This window comes from Pelophylax lessonae (genome assembly GCF_965119305.1).
Source record: "Pelophylax lessonae genome assembly, chromosome: 9".
NCBI classification, from domain to species: domain Eukaryota; kingdom Metazoa; phylum Chordata; class Amphibia; order Anura; family Ranidae; genus Pelophylax; species Pelophylax lessonae.
This window is the reverse complement of record NC_138776.1, coordinates 127,921,966-127,941,814: the sequence shown is the minus strand read 5'-3', so window position 1 is coordinate 127,941,814 and position 19,849 is coordinate 127,921,966. Positions and strand designations below refer to the sequence as shown.

Genomic DNA, 19,849 nt, shown 5'->3' with positions numbered 1-19,849 from the left:
TCAATGTTTCATAATACTGTTCTAAGAAAAAGAAAAGCTGTGGAATATGCGTGTGGGGTCAAAAATATACTGACCTAAAAGAAAAATAAAATCGAAATACTATTCCAAATGGCAATAAACAATTTTTAATGAGAAAAAAAAAATCTGAGTGTTTAAATGTATTAAACCTAAAAAATGTAATCAGTGATACTGGTGAGATGTGTTTTTGCAGAATTTTTCTTGAAAAACGATAAAAGCTGTGCTATAAAACAATATTGGCAAATGGTGTGCATTTTTTTTTTTTTATACATCACAACAATTATATTTAAATGTAAGGAAAATAAGGATATACAATATTCCAATTATACACTTACTTACAATAATAAACTGTGGATAATAACGTCTGTACAGAAACATAGAAAGAAAAAAGCATATGTACATGTGTTGTATGAATAACACAGGAAAAATGAATAAGAAAAGATTAGGTTTATTTAGCTGTTCTGGTTCTAAGTCGTCTCTTCATTATAAGGTGATCACTTTCCTTTTCATTAGTGTCCATAATGATCTGTGGGAAAGGAAAAAAAGCTACATCTGTATTCTCTGTAAATTAGCCAATGATATTTTAGGAAGCAAACAAAACCACAAACTATCTGATTAAAAAGGCAGACTGGTATGGTAATATTAGCATAGGCAATTAGGCATTCCACAAGTGATCAGCTTTTATGCATTGGCTTGCATTTGTTAAATATTTAACACATTTGCTTTACATATACAGTATCTCACATTACACCCCTCACATTTTTGTAAATGTTTAATATCTTTTCATGTGACAACACTGAAGAAATTACATTTTGATACGATGTAAAGTAGTGAGTGTAAAGCTTGTATAACAGTGTCAATTTGCTGTCCCCTCAAAATAACTCAACACACAGCCATTCATTTCTAAACCGCTGGCAACAAAAGTGAGTACACCCCTAAGTAAAAATGTCCAAATTGGGCCCAAAATTTTGTGTGGCCACCATTATTTTCCAGCACTGCCTTAAAACTCATAGGCATGGAGTTCCCCAGAGCTTCAAAGATTGCCAATGGGGTCCTCTTCCACTCCTCCATGACGACATCACAGAGCTGGTGGATGTTAGAGGCTTCGCGCTCCTCCACCTTCAGTTTGAGGATGTCCCACAGATGCTCAATAGGGTTTTGGTCTGGAGACATGCTCGGCCAGTCCATCACCTTTACCCTCAGCTTCTTTAGCAAGGCAGTGGTCGTCTTGGAGATGTGTTTGGGGTCGTTATGTTGGAATACTGCCCTGCAGGCCCAGTCTCCGAAAGGGGGGAGATCATGCTCTGCTTCAGTATGTCACAGTACATGCTGGCATTCATGGTTCCCTCAATGAACTGTAAGCTCTCCAGTGTCGGCAGCACTCATGCAGTTCCAAATCATGACACTCTCACTACCATGCTTGACTGTAAGCAAGACGCGCTTGTATTTGTACTCCTTACCTGGTTGCAGCCACACACGTTTAACACCATCTGAACAGAAATGGGATTTTTGTCTTACTGTAAAAGCCATTTCTCTGACGTTCATTGACGGACACAGCTCTTCATCTTCTTGACTGTAGGGTTTATATTGCCCCCTACAGGAGTAGGACACTAGGTAGAGAAAAAGCTTGAACACGCCTATGGGGCAGTCCCTGGGGGTATACTCCCACTTCCTGCTATAGGTATTCAGTTTTGTGACAATCGGTCTCACTGATGCTGCCCCCGCAAAACCCACAGTGACCGTTTAGAGGGGCTGGGGGGAAGGGAGAGGAACCCGGGGGTCCAACCTTCACCCCAAAAGACCACCAGGGGACACTACTTACCACACCATGGAACCGGGTGGGCACCGCTCCGGGTAGACTACCGCACCATAGGATTGTGGGTGCTGCAGGCCAAGAGGCACGCTGCGACTCAGGCCGGGACCAGGTCGTTTGCGCCCTAGCGAGATGTTTAACTCGTAGGCCAGCCCGTCCATTGGCTAGCGCGGAGCTGAGGCCTGAGCTCACAGGCCACACTGGGGAGACCTTAAGGATCTAGAATATCCAGTTCTTCGCCCAGTCCAGCAGTTGATTGTAGTTCTCACAGGAACAGAAAATAATAAAAAAATTCCATTGAAAAAAGAAAAAATGCTAGGACCACAGATCCCAGCAAGTAACTAGGTCTTTACTCCTGACTAGGCAGAAACAAATTGAATGCCTAAAGCAGAGTGTGGGAGTATATCCCCTGTGATTGGCCCATAGGCGTGGTAAAGTTTTTTTCCTGTCCAGTGTCCTACACCAGTAGGGGGCAGCATAATCCAATGCTTAAGATTCTGGAGCTGTGTCCGTCAATTAACGAAAGAGAAAGTACGTTTATCTTGGTCTCATTAGACCTCAAGACACGGTTCCAGTAATCTGTGTCCTTAGTCTGCTTGTCTTCAGCAAACTGTTTGCTGGCTTTCTTGTGCATCATCTTTAGAAGAGGCTTCCTTCTGGGACAACAGTCATGCAGAGCAATTTGATGCAGTGTGTGGCGTATGGTCTGAGCACTGACAAACTGGCCCCTCCACCCCTTCAGCAATGCTGGCAGCACTCATACGTCTATTTTCCGAAGGCAGCCTCTAGACATGACGCTGCGGCACGTGCACTCAACTGCTTTGGTCAACCATGTGAGGCCTGTTCTCAGTGGAACCTGCCCTGTTAAACCGCTGTATGGTCTTGGCCACCGTGCTGCAGCTCAGTTTTAGGGTCTTGGCAATCATCTTATAGCCTAGGCCATCTTAACCGGTTGCCGACCGCCGCACGACTATATACTGCGGCGGTCAGCCCCGGCCAGGCAGAGTGACGTATCGATACGTCACTAGCCTGTCACTGACTTGCGAGCCTATTGCAGGCGGGCGTGCGCTCGCCGAGGCGCGCGCCCGCCGCGGCTCGTTCACAGACAAGTCAGTGCGTGTGTCCGGCGGACTCGATGTCCGCCGGTCACACTACGATCGCTCCTGTGAAGGGAGAAAGGCGGAGCGGCTTATGTAAACAAGCCGCCCGTCATTCTCCCTGGTGTAAAAATGAAGATCTGACAGTTCTACTATGTAGAACCGTTGATCTTTGCTTTTACACCAATAGCCATGTCCCTGCACAGTTAGAAACACGCCCCTAGGACACACTTAACCCCTCCCTGTCCAATAAAGTTAACCCCTTCCCTGCCAGTGTCATTTTTGCAGTAACAGTGCATATATATAGCACTGATTACTGCAGTAATGTCACTGGTACCCCCAAAAGTGTCAAAAATGTCAGTCAAGGGTCCGATCTGTCCGCCGCAATGTCGCAGTACCGCAAAAAAAAAAAATCGCAGATCGCCGCCATCACTCGTTAAAAAAAAACACCAAAAATGACAAAAATCTTTCCCTTTGTTAGTAAACGCGATAACTTTTGCGCAAACCAATCAAAATACGCTTTTTGCGATTTTTTTTACCAAACATATGTAGCGTAAAACAATTTGGCCGAAAATGTTAAAAAATTTTGATTTTTACATTTTTTTGGGGGGGAATTTCATATAAAAAAAGTGAAAAATATTGTTATTTTTGCAAAAATTACGCTCTTTTTTTGTTTATATCGCATGATCAAAAAATCGCACAGGTGATCAAATACCACCAAAAGAAAGCTCTGTTTGTGGGAAAAAAGGACGTGAAATTCGTTTAGGTACAGCGTCGCACGACCGCGCAATTGTCCGTCAAAGTCACGCAGTAAAAAATCGCAAAAAACCCCCTGGTCTTTTAGCAGCCAAATCCTCCGGGGCTTAAGTGGTTAATGTAGAGCAACAATTCTTTTATTCAGATCCTCAGAGAGTTCTTTGCCATGAGGTGCCATATTGAACTTCCAGTGACCAGTAAGAGAGTAAGAGGGACAACACCAAATTTAACACACCTGCTCCCCATTCAAACCTGAGACCTTGTAACGCTAACGAGTCACATGACACGGAAATTGGAAAATGGCTATTTGGGCCCAATTCTGACATTTTCATTTTGGGGTGTATTCACATTTGTTGCCAGCAGTTTAATGGCTGTGTGTTGAGTTGTTTTGAGGGGACAGAAAATTTACACTGTTATACAAGCTGTACATTCACTACTTTACATTGTAGCAAAGTGTAATTTCTTCAGTGTTGTCACATAAAAAGATATAATAAAATATTTACAAAAATGTGAGAGGTGTACTTGCTTTTATGAGATACTGTACATAATAAAGTCAATGATCTTTTCAGTTTTTAAACAGAGTAGGAAATCATTAAAGAGGAGCTCCCGACTCCTTCAGAAAAAAAAATTTAAATTCAGCAGCTACAAATACTGTAGCTGCTGACTTTGATTTTTAGGACATTTACCTGTCCAGGGATCCAGCGATGTCTTCACCCCAGCCCATTTTTACATTGGCTCACGGGTGCTGCCACCATCTTTGCTTGTAAGGGAAACCGTCAGTGAAGCCTTGTGGCTTCACAGCTGATTCTCTTCTGTTCATGCGTGATGCACGCTGCACGGCGGGGGAAGGAGGAAGGGGGCCGAACTTTTGAGTGATCTTGCAGCAGCGAGTTAACCCAGAAGTGGGAGCGGGTGCCTGTCAAAACCAGTTACCCCCTCCCCCTGAAAGGTGCCAAATGTAGTACCAGAGGAGGGGAGGCAGATAAGCAGAGCTTCCCCTTTTGCGTGGAGCTCTGCTTTAGAAGAGGTTAGCTTTTGACTGCTGTCAGTGTCTCCCCTGGGCAGTGGTACCCTCTCCCCCAGTAATCGTTGCGGTACAGAAAATAATTGGAAACTATTTACATTTAGCACTAGGAGTTCAAAGGAAAGCAAAAATGTACATCTGTGGCGCATCTAAAAGGAGATTGTGCCTCGCTTAAGAGAAATTTCCGCCTACCTTCTGTTATGTCTCTAACTAAAAGTAAATGGAAGTCTCCTTTAATGGGATATAGGAAGCAACAAAAAAAGGGGGGGGGGGGGGGTCAACAGGTGTGGCTTTATATATGCTTTAAGGTACCCAAATACACTAGATACCAGTCACCCATAATAGGCATAGTCAAGCAACAACTGGGTTTCCTGATGGATACTAAGGAATGTCCCAGTCCTTAAGGGCTAGATGTCGGCCCAACAGCCCATAGGCTATAGCCCATTTCATCTACAGCCTTCAAAATAAAGGGGCATGCACCTAAAATGTGATCATGCCACCATCTTCCTAAGTGGTATATTGGTCTACATCACTCCTGCAGGCATCAAAAGCAACATTTTGCCTTTTCAAGTTCACACATACTCTAGGACCCTATAGGAAGCCCACCCCATCAAACCTGGGAACTACTTCACCACTTATACAAACAATAGTGCGCTGTCCCTTCAAGTGATTAAATAAATAAACATGTGTAAAAATAATCACATTACATACAAATATCACCTAAATGAAAAGCTGTGCAAGTATATAAATCAATATTGGTACTCATGCACTGGGGAAATGCCTCTGGGGTAGGTTGCACTGCTTAGCTTTTTGATACTTCCGGTGTCACGGCTATTTCAGTGGTAAAAATTTGACGCTGCACACAAACCCTCCAATCCCAGATGATGCCATTTTTGGGGAAACGCATCAGTAGGAAAGAGTGTGTGTGATGTCGCCAAGCGCTGATGGAGTGTGAGACACCACAGCCATAGCCGTAACGTTTATTTTAACTACTACACCACTATCAAACCTGTAAATGTTGTAGGTTAGGCAGTGCCATTACCTACTCACAAGAGGAAATCCTAAAACTTAGATTCACAAATCCAAATCCTCCTTACTTATTAATCCATATCACAGACTCACAAACATGGGGAAAAGTATACATAACCTTTCCTAAAATTAAAACTCCACACAAAATCAACGTTTGCGAATATATGTTGCTATTGGCTATGAACCCAAGCAAACCTGGCCAACTACTCTGATGGGTACAGTGGTAGAATTGAATGCTTTTGATGATATTGGTGACTGATGCTTGACATAACAAGTGTATTAGGATAAAGTGGTTCTAAATGTTTTTATCTTGCATTTATTGAATTAAGATATAGAAAACTTTTCAGTGCCTGTCCCCCCCCCCCCCCCCCCCAAATACTTACCTGAGTCTGTATCAATCAGGTGTTGTGCTCAACTGCAGGTCTTCTCTCCGCTCTCTCACAGGCTTGGCTGAGAGCAGTGAGAGCCATTGGCTCCTGCCGCTGTCAGTCAAATCCAGTGAGGAGGGAGCAAGGCCGAGCCATACTTAGTGAGTGTGTGTATATGAACGTACACAACCCGGCTCAGGAGCAAGACAGCACATGTGCTACCATAGGAAGTGGCTTCCTATAGTGGCACGTGCTAAGAGGAGGAGCCCTAGAAGAGGAGGTTTGGGGCTGCTCTGTGTAATACCATTGCACTCAAACATAGCATGTTTTTGTATTTTAGGGGGGGGGGGGAATGTACAACTTTAAGATTCCTAAATTAATGTTTTGGAATTGACAATGCCGGTCATACAATCTAACATTTATAGTATGCCTGGTTTACATGGGTCTTTCCTTCTAACTGACCAATTGTTTTCCATTTTCACTTTTAAAAAAAAGAAGATGGTACTTTATTTGCAGAGACATTGTGATCATATACTTACTGCAGAAGCAGGGATGTCTAGTGGAGCTGAGATTTCTGCAGTGTACAACCTTCTCCTGGACTTCTTGGGTTTACTCTCCTCATCCTTATTGCCAGAAATTAAATCAGTTGTCTTCGGAGCCGCAATTGTTCCAAGCAACTTTTTGGCTTTGAAATTGAACACACAGTTAAAATAGAGCATTAGGCTTGAAAGCTGAATTTAAAATCTACTGAGAAGAACAACAACTTTCTTAATAAAGCTGAGCATTTTAGATGGGTTAATACCTTTATGCTGAAAGATTGAAGGAGAGCTCTGTAAGAATTCCCCGAGCCTTTGCAGGGTCCCATCTTTCTTTCGACTAGAGGCAGTGCTAGAAGCAGACAGCTGCTTTGTCAACGTTTGTTTCTGAAATAAAGATATATATATATATATATGGTAATGTCTATGTGGGCATCACAAATATTTTTAAACAATTTGAGATTATAAATATTTACTACCAAAGAACCCTGACTCAATGCAAATTATGACATTTACTAATAAATACAGTCAGCTAATATAGTGTGCCTAGAAGCTAAAGTGCAATCAAATTGTTTGGCACTACACTACACTAGCAGTACAGTAGAAGGACTAATGGAGATCCATGGCCTAAACGTCTCACGTTTTCCTCAACCTAAAGAATTATGGTTACTCATATAAATAATTTTGCAAGAAACATTTACTTTCCTATCCAATGTTATTATGCACTAAAAAACAGCAGAGATGCTTTCCTTTGTCCGGTGTTATTTCTCCTTGTCTTCTGATGCCTAGCTAAAGGGATCAGACAAAAAAAAAAAAACGCTGCTGAGGCAAAGCATTGGAAAACATCCTCATTCTACAAGGGGCGTTAAAGTCAAAATGGGACTTTTGCGCGCGCTTATATAATAAAATAAATTTTAAACTGCATTTACTTTTCCCCTGCTACATTTATACACTTATCCTAGCATTTAACTAATGCCTGGAAAGCTTCGGTATTGACAAATTTGTTAGTTTGCCTTAACCATCATAGGACAGCCTGCTTCACTTCCCAGCAGAAAAATGTGTTTCTAGTTTCACAACAGGCTATGCGTCGGTTATCCAGGAACAGGCTTTCAACGCGATAAATGTTCACAGGAATGATTGCTGTGGGCTAGGAACCATCACGTCTGGAATCATCACTGACGGATGGACGGCCATCTTTAAAATGTTTACACCATTCAAATGTCTTACTGTGGCTGAGCGTCTCATCACAGTACTGTGCTTGAAGTCTTCTGTAGATATCAGTTTAATGCCTTTGTTCACAAGAAACTTCATCACCACATGCTGTTTTATGCACGCACTAACACTGGTGACTGCCATCTCGAATAGCAATCTCTGGACTGGCCCGCGACATGTGCGTTGCCTATCATTAATAGGACACACATGCTACTTACTAGTGCATGTAGTACTGCCAGGATAGAATTCCTTCTTACTTGTAAATTTAAAAGTCTCGGTTTGACATGAATGCCCCTCATATGTTAATAAAATACAGGCCTACTGAAGTTAGCAAAAGCGTGTCATAGTGTGTTTATTTCATCAGGAGAAATACGCATAAACTAAGGGAAAATAACAGTGTTGCATTATTGCTTCTCAAGCCTGGTATCACTTTTAAGGTGATGAAATAAATCTTATTTTTACATGAATTTGCTTGTCCAGGAACAAGTTCAATTTGGATTTTAATGAATAGCTGGCAATATTTTCAATTATTATTATTTTTTTTTAAAAGCCCATTTATTTATTACCTCAATGTTAAAGGGCTGGCTTGTAGCTCACAATCAGGAAAGAAAATCATAATAAGCTGCCATGAGTTAATAAACATCACTGCTACTTGCACTTCCTGATTAAATAATCATGTATTTAGATTGAAACCAGGCTCTCAGTTTAATTCAAGAATACTTCAAAACACAAGTTATTATCTTACAATTTTAACTTGCTTTTCAAGTCATATTGTCAGCGCCAATATATTGTATGCTTCCATGCACCTTGGTCAATGTAAAATCAATTGCAGTGTGGCATTATAGAGCAGTAAAAATAATGGCATAATGAAAGAGAGGCTTACATGAAGTTTTAAAAATTTAAAAAATGTAATACACCATTTATAATAAGCATTCACTTATAAAGTATACAGACCTTTGATTGACTGCTATTGACAGCAGGGCTTGCCATAGTGAACGGCGTCAATTTATTTGTTCTTGTATTTTTGCGGTTTTCATTTTTTACATTATCCTACAAGCAAGACACATATTAATACAATCTACAGAATGTATGACATCTTAAAAGAGAGCTCCAGTCAAGATGAAACATTGCCTATATATATATATATTATATATACACATACATACACAAATTGCTTGTGTAAAGATCATGCAGTGCACACCAGCAACTTGGATCTGCCACGCTTAACCTTTTTATAACAAGATTCTAGGTTCAGTAAGACAAGACTTGTAGCAAAAAATGTATTAACGGCCAAAGAAATTATTGCTTTGGGTTTTAAACATTCTGTACAAACTTGCACTCTTTTGAATAAGATTTGAAGGGAATGGTATAAATCTGAGGGTAAAGTTGAAACCCCCATTAAAAGTGCAAAGTTTAAGTAAATTCTGTGGAAGGGTGTTGGTTTTTGTAATTCCAACAGATATGGATGTAGGTGGCACTTGTGGGAGAGCAAATTACATATTTGGGTTCAAGACACACAAGGTTGAATTCATAAAGCTTCAACACAAGCAGAAGGCCTTTTTGGATTTTTTTATCCACGTCTGAAATCCTTCATATCTTAACCACCTTACCACTAGAGCATTTTGCTGTCTTACGTCTGGGCCACTTTTTGCGATTCGGCGATGTGCGACTTTAACTGACAATTGTGCGGTCATGCAACGCCGTACCCAAACGAAATTTACGTCCTTTTTTTCCCACAAACAGAGCTTTCTTTTGAAAGCTCTGCGACATTTGATCACCTGTGCGATTTTTACTTTTTGCGCTATAAACAAAAAAAGAGCGTTTATTTTGAAAAAATAACAATATTTTTAACATTTTTTTATATGAAATTCCCCCCAAAAAAAGATGTAAAAACCAATTTTTTTTAAAATTTTTGGCCAATTTGTTTTCTGCTACCCATGTTTGGTAAAAAAAAAAATCGCAATAAGCGTATTTTGATTGGTTTGCGCAAAAGTTATTGCGTTTACTAACTATGGGAAAGATTTCTGTCATTTTTGGTGTTTTTTTTTTTTAACGCGTAATGGCGGCGATCTGCGATTTTTTTTGCGGGACTGCGACATTGCGGCGGACAGATCGGACCCTTGACTGACATTTGACACTTTTGGGGGTACCAGTGACATTACTGCAGTAATCAGTGCTATATATATGCACTGTTACTGTAAAAATGACACTGGCAGGGAAGGGGTTAATTTTATTGGAGAGGGAGGGGTTAATGTATGCCTGGTGCTTACTAACGTGTGGGGGGGGAGGTGACTGAGTGAGTGAGGGACAGATCGGATGTTCAGCTATGCTGAACACTCCAATCTGTCACTCCCTGTCACTTAGGAGATCCGCCCGCTCTGTTTACACAGGCGGGCGGATCTCCAAACTGGATTCCCCGACGATCGGGGCAGAGCAGCGGCGATCGCCGCTGCTCCTCCCCTGGCCCGACTCCCGCTGTGAATGAAAACAGCGGGAGCGCGCCTCCGGTGGCGCGCGAGCGCCGCCTACAGGGGGAGGAGTCTGGCGACGTAGGTCTACGTCGTCAGACGATAAGGAGCCACTTTGCCGCAGTAGTACTCCGGTACTCAGCGGTAAAGTGGTTAAAGAATTCATGTGAAATAAACATTGTTTTTTTTTTTTTTTTAATAATAATCATTAATCTGGTATGTTAGCTTTGTGAATTGAATCCATTGGAGTGTATTGTGGGAAAGCTTTGCTCTCTGCTTCAGGCCTCAAGATTTCTGGAGCAGAACTCTTTTTTTTCATGGAGTAGGGAAACCAAAACAGAAAATACTTAAGAATATAACTATTTGCATTGGTAGTGTAAGAATGTTGTGCTTTGCTTGAAACTCTCAAAGGCAACAATAAATTAATTTATAAAACACTAGTTTGGATAAATGTCTTACAAATTTGTGCAGGTTGCATAAATTTGGGCTGCAATTTCGTTAATAGATTAATTCCTATGGTAGTTAGCGCCATCTAGTGGCCAAAATGTGGTATCGTTTTCGAAATAACGAAAAAACAAAACAAAAACATTTTGGCCTCTAGATAGAGCAGACGATCACAGGAATTAATCTATTATTATGGCCAAACTTTGTGCGTTCAACATACATTATTTAAATAGACCCCTAGGTGTCAGTTTGGTACATAATGAAGTATGCTAAACGATAAAAAAAAGCAATTTTGATTAGTTAGTGCACAATGTTGCCTTGGTTTGATGAGGTTGTTACTGACACCCTGTGACACAGAGGGAGAAATCCCCACTTTTCCTAACAAAAATGTGATCATAAAGAGTAATGATCAATGTATATGATCAAAACACAGCAACACTTTGCATGGCAACAGCATTCTGACCCACAGCGTCTAACAACCTTTTTAAAAATTCTTTATTATATCAGAGTACCGCCAATCACGTTTAACTTCCGTAAAACTAAGAGGGGTATATGCTAATGCCAGGAGCCTAGCTAATAAGATGGATGAGTTGGACATGTTAGTACATGAGGAGGACATAGACCTTGTGGGAATAACAGAAACTTGGTTCGACCCCTCACATGACTGGCTGGCAAATATCCAAGGGTATTCTGTGTACCGGAAGGACAGGGTAGGAAAAAGAGGGGGAGGGGTATGTCTCTATGTCAAGAACAATATAAAGGTGCTAGAAAGGAGTGACATTACGGATGGGATGAGCATGGATTTAGAATCTGTGTGGGTTGAACTCGATAGGGAAGAAGATAAGGGAAAAGTAGTTGTGGGGGTTTGCTATAGGCCACCTAACCAAGGGGAGGAGGTAGAGCTGGAATTTTTAGCACTAATAGGTAAAGCGGCAAAACTGGGATCAGTCATCATATTGGGGGACTTCAATTATCCCGACATTGACTGGGAAGAGGGGACTGCACACTCGCATAAGGCCCGTCTATTCACGGAAACCTTACAGGATAACTACATGTCACAGTTGGTGGATTCCCGTACTAGAGAGAATGCAATCCTGGATCTATTGATCACTAATGACCCAGACATAATCTCGGAGGTAGGAGTCCAGGACAATCTGGGCTCTAGCGATCACAGGATGATCACATTTAGTATAAATAACAATATAAAAAGGCAAGTGGGGAACATAAGAACCCTAAACTTCAGAAGGGCAGACTTTCCAAAATTGTACTCAATGATGGAAAGGGTAAACTGGGACCAAACCCTGGGATCCCTGACCACTGAGGAAAAATGGGAATGCTTTAGGAACATATTAAGCAAAGGCATCTTGCAGTGCATTCCTATGGGGAATAAATTTAGAAGAGACAAAGCCAAACCTGGCTGGCTAAACCGTAGCGTTAAAAAACTTATTAGGGGAAAAAAATTGGCCTTCAAGAAATATAAATCAGAGGGCACAGTATCGGCCTTCCAGCAATACAAGGAGGAAAATAAGAAGTGTAAACACGAAATCAAGATGGCTAAAATCAACTTTGAGAGACAAATAGCGGAGGATAGTAAAAAAAACCCAAAGAAATTCTTTAAATATATCAATAACAAAAAAACTAGGGCAGAGCATATTGCACACATAATTAACGATGATGGGAGGATGGTTACAGAGGACACTGAAAAAGCAACCGTGCTGAATGCTTTTTTCTCGTCAGTCTTTACGCAGGAAAAGGAGGGGTACACTGACCATGACTGTATGGTTAGTAGTAATACACAGGACTTGCCACTATGGCTAACAGAGGGGGAAATCAGGGAAAGACTGGATAAACTTAACACAAACAAATCACCAGGCCCGGATGGCGTACATCCGAGAGTGGTTATATCTAGACCACTGTTCCTAATCTTTGCTGACAGTATTAGGACAGGAGATGTACCAGGGGATTGGAGGAAGGCTAACGTGATTCCGATATTCAAAAAGGGCCAGAGACATATCCCGGGAAATTATAGGCCTGTCAGTTTGACATCAATAGTATGTAAACTTCTGGAGGGGATGATAAGGGACTATATCGTAGAGTATGCTAAAGACAACAACATCATCAGTAGTAACCAACACGGGTTTACAAATGGGCGTTCTTGTCAAACCAATCTCTTAGCATTCTACGAGGAAGTGAGCTGTGAGCTAGATAGGGGCAGACCAGTGGATGTGGTGTACTTGGATTTCGCTAAGGCGTTTGATACAGTTTCCCACAAGCGCTTAATTTATAAAATAAGGTCTGCAGGTATCGACAGCAGGGTTTGCTCTTGGATACGGAACTGGCTAAAAGGCCGTGTCCAAAGGGTGGTAATAAACAGCGCATACTCAGACTGGGCTGAGGTAGTAAGCGGGGTGCCCCAGGGCTCAGTCCTGGGACCAACCTTGTTCAATTTATTCATAAACAGCATTGAGGACGGGATCAGTAGTTCGTTATCAATTTTTGCAGATGACACAAAATTGGCCAGGGCAATAACGGCACAGCATGAAGCAGATATCCTACAGAATGACCTGGACAAAATTACGGAGTGGGCAACGACATGGCAAATGAGGTTTAATGTGGAGAAGTGTAAGGTTTTGCACTTGGGGACCAAAAACATAAAAACACAATACATGTTAGGAGGGGAACCCTTGGGGGACTCAAAAATGGAGAAAGATCTGGGAGTCTTGGTTGATGATAGATTAGGCAACAGCATGCAATGCCAAGCGGCAGCTTCCAAAGCCAACAGAATATTAGCATGCATAAAGAAAGGGATGTATTCCAGAGATAAGACTATAATCCTTCCACTTTATAAAACTCTGGTCCGACCGCATCTGGAGTATTCTGTCCAGTTCTGGTCGCCAGTCCTCAGGAGGGATGTGTTGGAGCTGGAGAGAGTCCAGAGAAGGGCAACTAAACTAATTAGGGGATTGGAGGACCTTACCTATGAAGAGCGGCTGCAATCGCTCGATTTATTTTCCCTGGAGAAGAGACGTCTGAGAGGGGACATGATAGCAATTTATAAATATCTTAATGGGGATCTCAGCTTAGAAAAAAAGCTGTTCATTCGAAGGAATTGCATGAGGACTCGAGGACATACAATGCGATTAGAGGAGAAGCGTTTTAACCTCAGGCAACGTGGGGGGTTCTTTACTGTTAGGGCTACAAGATTGTGGAATTGTCTACCACAAGAGGTGGTTTCTGCGGGTAGTATGGGGACTTTCAAAAGACTCTTAGACTTACATCTCAAGGATCAGGAGATAAAGGGCTATGTTAGATGATTACAGTCACACACACCTACACAGGTTGAACTGGATGGACTATTGTCTTTATTCAACCTCACCTACTATGTAACTATGTAACTATATGTATTTATGCTATTGGCAGCCTCTTTCTGTCCATATGCATGCATTCCAGTGATGGATACATTGTCATAGGCAAGTTTTCTAATGGTGACAAAACTGGACCATGCCTGTAAAATGTAAATGCCAACTACGACACTACCTGCAAGGAATCTGCATGTACTTCATGTGTACGCACATAGGTCTCCTCCAGGTACTCTAGTTTCCTCCCACACTCCACAGACAGTCAGTCCTAGTATGTGTATGTATGCATGTGAGGTAGAGACTTTAGGATTGTAAGCTCCTTGAAGGCACGGACAGATGTGAATACTCATATATATATATATATATATATATATATATATATATACATATATATATATATATATATATATATATACACAGTGGGTACGGAAAGTATTCAGACCCCCTTAAATGTTTCACTCTTTGTTATATTGCAGCCATTTGCTAAAATCATTTAAGTTCATTCTTCTTCCTCATGAATGTACACATAGCACCCCATACTGACAGAAAAACACAGAATTGTTGACATTGTTGCATATTTATTAAAAAAGAAAAACTGAAATATCACATGGTCCTAAGTATTCAGACCCTTTGCTGTGACACTCATATATTTAACTCAGGTGCTTTCCATTTCTTCTGATCATCCTTGAGATGGTTCTACACCTTCATTTGAGTCCAGCTGTGTTTGATTATACTGATTGGACTTGATTAGGAAAGCCACACACCTGTCTATATAAGACCTTCCAGATCACAATGCATGTCAGAGCAAATGAGAATCATGAGGTCAAAGGAACTGCCTGAAGAGCTCAGAGACAGAATTGTGGCAAGGCACAGATCTGGCCAAGGTCACAAAAAGATTTCTGCTGCACTTAAGGTTCCTAAGAGCACAGTGGCCTTCATAATCCTCAAATGGAAGACGTTTGGGACGACCAGAACCCTTCCTAGAGCTGGCCGTCCGGCCAAACTGAGCTATCGGGGGAGAAGAGCCTTGGTGAGAGAGGTAAAGAAGAACCCAAAGATCACTGTGGCTGAGCTCCAGAGATGCAGTCAGGAGATGGGAGAAAGTTGTAGAAAGTCAACCATCACTGCAGCCCTCCACCAGTCGGGGCTTTATGGCAGAGTGGCCCGACGGAAGCCTCTCCTCAGTGTAAGACACATGAAAGCCCGCATGGAGTTTGCTAAAAAAACACCTGAAGGACTCCAAGATGGTGAGAAATAAGATTCTCTGGTCTGATGAGACCAAAATAGAACTTTTTGGCCTTAATTCTAAGCGGTATGTGTGGAGAAAACCAGGCACTGCTCATCACCTGTCCAATACAGTCCCAACAGTGAAGCATGGTGGTGGCAGCATCATGCTGTGGGGGTGTTTTTCAGCTGCAGGGACAGGACGACTGGTTGCAATCGAGGGAAAGATGAATGCGGCCAAGTACAGGGATATCCTGGACAAAAACCTTCTCCAGAGTGCTCTGGACCTCAGACTGGGCCGAAGGTTTACCTTCCAACAAGACAATGACCCTAAGCACACAGCTAAAATAACGAAGGAGTGGCTTCACAACAACTCAGAGACTGTTCTTGAATGGCCCAGCCAGAGCCCTGACTTAAACCCAATTGAGCATCTCTGGAGAGACCTAAAAATGGCTGTCCAACAACGTTTACCATCCAACCTGACAGAACTGGAGAGGATCTGCAAGGAGGAATGGCAGAGGATCCCCAAATCCAGGTGTGAAAGACTTGTTGCATCTTTCCCAAAAAGACTCCTGGTTGTATTAGATCAAAAGGGGGCTTCTACTAAATACTGAGCAAAGGGTCTGAATACTTAGGACCATGTGATATTTCAGTTTTTCTTTTTTAATAAATCTGCAACAATGTCAACAATTCTGTGTTTTTCTGTCAGTATGGGGTGCTATGTGTACATTCATGAGGAAGAAGAATGAACTTAAATGATTTTAGCAAATGGCTGCAATATAACAAAGAGTGAAAAATTTAAGGGGGTCTGAATACTTTCCGTACCCACTGTATAATATATATGTACAGTGCTGCTGAAACTGACAGTGCAAAATCAATATATGTGTAAATACAATAAATAATGTACGGCCACCTGCAGTCTCCATCAGAAGCCTGTGAGACAGGGTGACAACGCAGAACACAACTGAATGCCAGGGATAGTGTGCTGTTACATTATAACAGGAAATGCCTGGACATGGACTTTCCAGGCATATTCACCAGGGTGGTCTTCAGGGACAAGTGCATCACAGCCCTGAACCTGTAGAGCATTGTGCAGCTAGCAGACGCAGCACACAGCGTGACCTGAAAAGTGCTAAAGTCCAGTGCCTGAAGGACACATTACAGTCCCATTCCTCATCTTTCTCACAGCAGGGTCCAGATATCGCTGCCAAGGCACTGCTGATCCAGAAATGGCATCTAAAAGCACTCTTGCATCAACATGAAACAAATCTTGCTAGCAGAAAATTATTGATAAACCGAAGACGTGAAATGGTGATGCTATTTCCCAGAGGGGATAAGACATCCATTCTCCTAAATAAAGTTGCATGCAGGTGGTTTATTTACCCTACTGCTGGAGGCATTCTAATTAAGGAATGGGTTTGAAATACATAAATCACTATTGCTCAGACAAGCCCCTTATGAGGTTGTTAAACCGAAGTCAAGTAAATATCCATGATGATTAGCAATGGTGGATGCTCAGCGTATTGAGTCTGTACTCATGCCTAGCAACATGCCAGTGTTCATCAAGATATAAACAGACCATGCAAATAAATCTGAATACACAAAGCTGGGGAGATGCAAATAAGCACCAAGCAGAAACATTTGTGCCCCACATGCAAAAAGTCTATCTCACAGGTAGCATGCACACAGCAGCTCTGTCAAGGAAACATACAGAACATGCAGCCAATTAGAATGTATCAAAGGCAGGTATAATTGTATTCTCCATCAAATGAGTATTCTTCTCACAGCATGTAACTAACCATCAATGTGTGGTTACACCACTTTCAATGTGATATTGTTAAGTGGTATTGTTAAGGAGAGGCTGGTTAATGGAAAAAGTTCACTGCGGTGGTTACACAGCAAACCAACCGAAAACCAACCTTTGAAGGCATACAAGTTGCTGGCTGAATATTGCATAGCTTAAGGCGAATATCCATGTACTGTAAATACATATGAAATGTTGCTCCAGTAATAAAAATAGTGTCCATGATCATGGCTATAAGCCAGTTCAGACAAAGAAAGACATTCGTGCAGTATAGATCTCACCAAAATACAGGGTTCAGGCTATTACTGTGTCCAAGGAGGCATTGGTTCACAGAAATCACCATGAGGCTGAGAGAAGAGGACAGAAGCTAGACAACCTCATGCAGATATTGCTTCATGCTTCTCCCACAAGATTCCACAGAGGGTACACATCGGGGGATAAAGAGGCAGGATTCTAGGGAGCATGCGGTTTCTGCCACTCTTCATTCCTTCTCTGAGCACACTCCCTAAGGGACCATTAGGGACAGGCTTCCACCAGATAAGTGCCCCACAGTCCTGGACCTGTAAAGTACTCTGCAGCACCTTGCACATAAGTACAGAGACAAGTGCCTTTAGCAGAGTGTAGTGCCAAAGAACACATTAAAGTCTGGCCCTGTTTCTTCTTCTTAGTGGGGTCTGAGTAACAGCTTCTGTGGTGATGCCAAAGATCATCTAATCCAAAAAGCTGCAAAATGAGTCCTATATATCTCTGTACCTAATAAAGAAACTTTCTAAAGAAAAGGGAATGTCTTTCTCTTAGAGGAAAGATGACGCCTGACCTCCTAGGACACCATCAAAAGAAATATCTGGGAGTTGGAGGGGTTATACTGGGCTGTTCTTACAGCTTGGTTTGCCATTTTAGCTAATCACCAAAAGGTAGCTGCATAACCTAATTTACCTGAATACATCTAGAACACGTTTTCTAGAAAAGTGAGGAAAGCCTTGAAACCTTGGTCAGGATTTTATTTTTGTCTGTGGAAACAAAGGAAAGATTTATACTTCCTTCGTTTCCAGGAGATGAGTGACAAAAAGGAAGAGAATAGAAAGACAAAAACATTAAAAGACAAATTGAATCCTTTTATTTATTGCTGCATATGCAGTATTGAGCCCCTTTTTTTCTGGTTCAAATATACGGTGCTGGCTATTACAAGGAGATCCAAATGGCTACTAACACACAAGCAGCACCGAGCTCTCCAACACACCCCCTGGTTATTGTTCTCATCAGGGAACAAGAACTATGTTGGTTAGAGCAGTGTTTAGTGGGGCCTGTAGGATTGCAGAGTGAGAGCCGCAGTCTGATTCTCTTATCACAAAAAGTATTTTAAGCTGGTAAAAAAAAGTGCATTTAGCTTTTTAAACCCTCCAGTACTAGATTTTGACTGGAGTTGGGCTTTAGTGTAGACAACCCATAAGAGATTAAACAAAGTTTTTGTTTTGCTCACATTACCCTCAATAGTCTAAATAGAAAAAAAAGAACAAAGTGGATCTTTTTTTTTTTTTTTGATTGATCATGCTTCTGGACAGAAGTAAAACACAGTAATCTATAGGAGATTTCAGAATAGCACTGCAAAGAACCTGTTCTACTTAATCTCTGCAAGCACTTCCTGTAATTAACCTTTATGATTAAACAGAACCATGGGCGATCCTTTAAAGATGCATCCTGAATACAGCACATAGGTCTCATACCAGACAAACTTCCTTTTATGGTAATCATTAATGCTGAAATCAAGCTGCTGTTTTTACAGATCAGTTTAAATGGTGTGAATTATGGATGAAAAGGTGGCTTATGATGTAGTTAGTAACAGTATAAAAGTTTAGAACAGTTCACAAAGAGCACCCAATAGGAACACAGACCAATAACCACTTCTGGACCAGAACAAGTGTTTTTAATTTGATACGGAATTCAGCGCCCTGCTATTCGTTTTCTTCCACATTAATCTTATTTCACAACATGGGAGATCGCAATCAATGCTGCAAGTGTTTTTGCAAATTTGCGATTTTTATGAAATGCTCTATTTTTACTTTGATAAAGCAAAGATGAAATGACATGGCATAGCATTTCTGTTGTGTACTTTAAGATCACAATCTCACTGTGCATGGCTACATAGAATGCAGGTCCTAGTGCTGTTTTACACAAGGGGAACAGTGACTATACAAATTTCTTAAATGCACCTGGTTGGTTTTTCCGTTCAAGGGTTGTGTGCCAGGGGTACACCTGTGGCCACTGGTATCAGAGAATTTACTAGACCCATAGGTCTATGGATTAAAGTGGAGTTTCAAAGCACACTGACTTTTATCCTCCAATATATTCAGCAACCACTGAAAATCCCTCCAAATCCCTGAGAATAGATGTATTCTTTGGGGCATGCCTGTGTGATTTATAAATTGGTTGCAGAAAATGTGCCACTTGGATCCTTCTGCTGCTATCTGCAATGCATTTTACATATTTATAGGAAAAAATGTGGGGGGAAAAAAAAAAAGCTTTCATTTGGCTTCAGAAAAACACCACGGACTCATAGGAAACATATAATGTGAGTCTACAGAAATGATGATTTCCGGTTAATAATTCAGCCACAATTTAAAGGGAATTCAATACCGGACAAATGTTCCTAGGGCACTCTGAATCTTTGCAACTAATTTTTTAGCAGCTTGACAGCAT

General features: G+C 41.5%; 1 protein-coding gene across 1 annotated transcript in view; it reads right to left on the bottom strand.

Moving 5' to 3' along the window:
- Nucleotides 1–300: 300 nt before the first annotated feature.
- KIF20B (kinesin family member 20B) overlaps nucleotides 301–19,849 on the bottom strand; it is a 197,980-nt gene continuing 178,431 nt past the window's right edge. The window contains exons 30-33 of the mRNA XM_082266726.1: nucleotides 8,808–8,903; nucleotides 6,908–7,028; nucleotides 6,645–6,790; nucleotides 301–544 (exon numbers count right to left, since the gene is read on the bottom strand). Coding sequence (XP_082122852.1) covers nucleotides 467–544; nucleotides 6,645–6,790; nucleotides 6,908–7,028; nucleotides 8,808–8,903 — 441 coding nt within the window. The 3' untranslated portion in view covers nucleotides 301–466. The remainder of the gene's footprint in view (nucleotides 545–6,644; nucleotides 6,791–6,907; nucleotides 7,029–8,807; nucleotides 8,904–19,849) is intronic.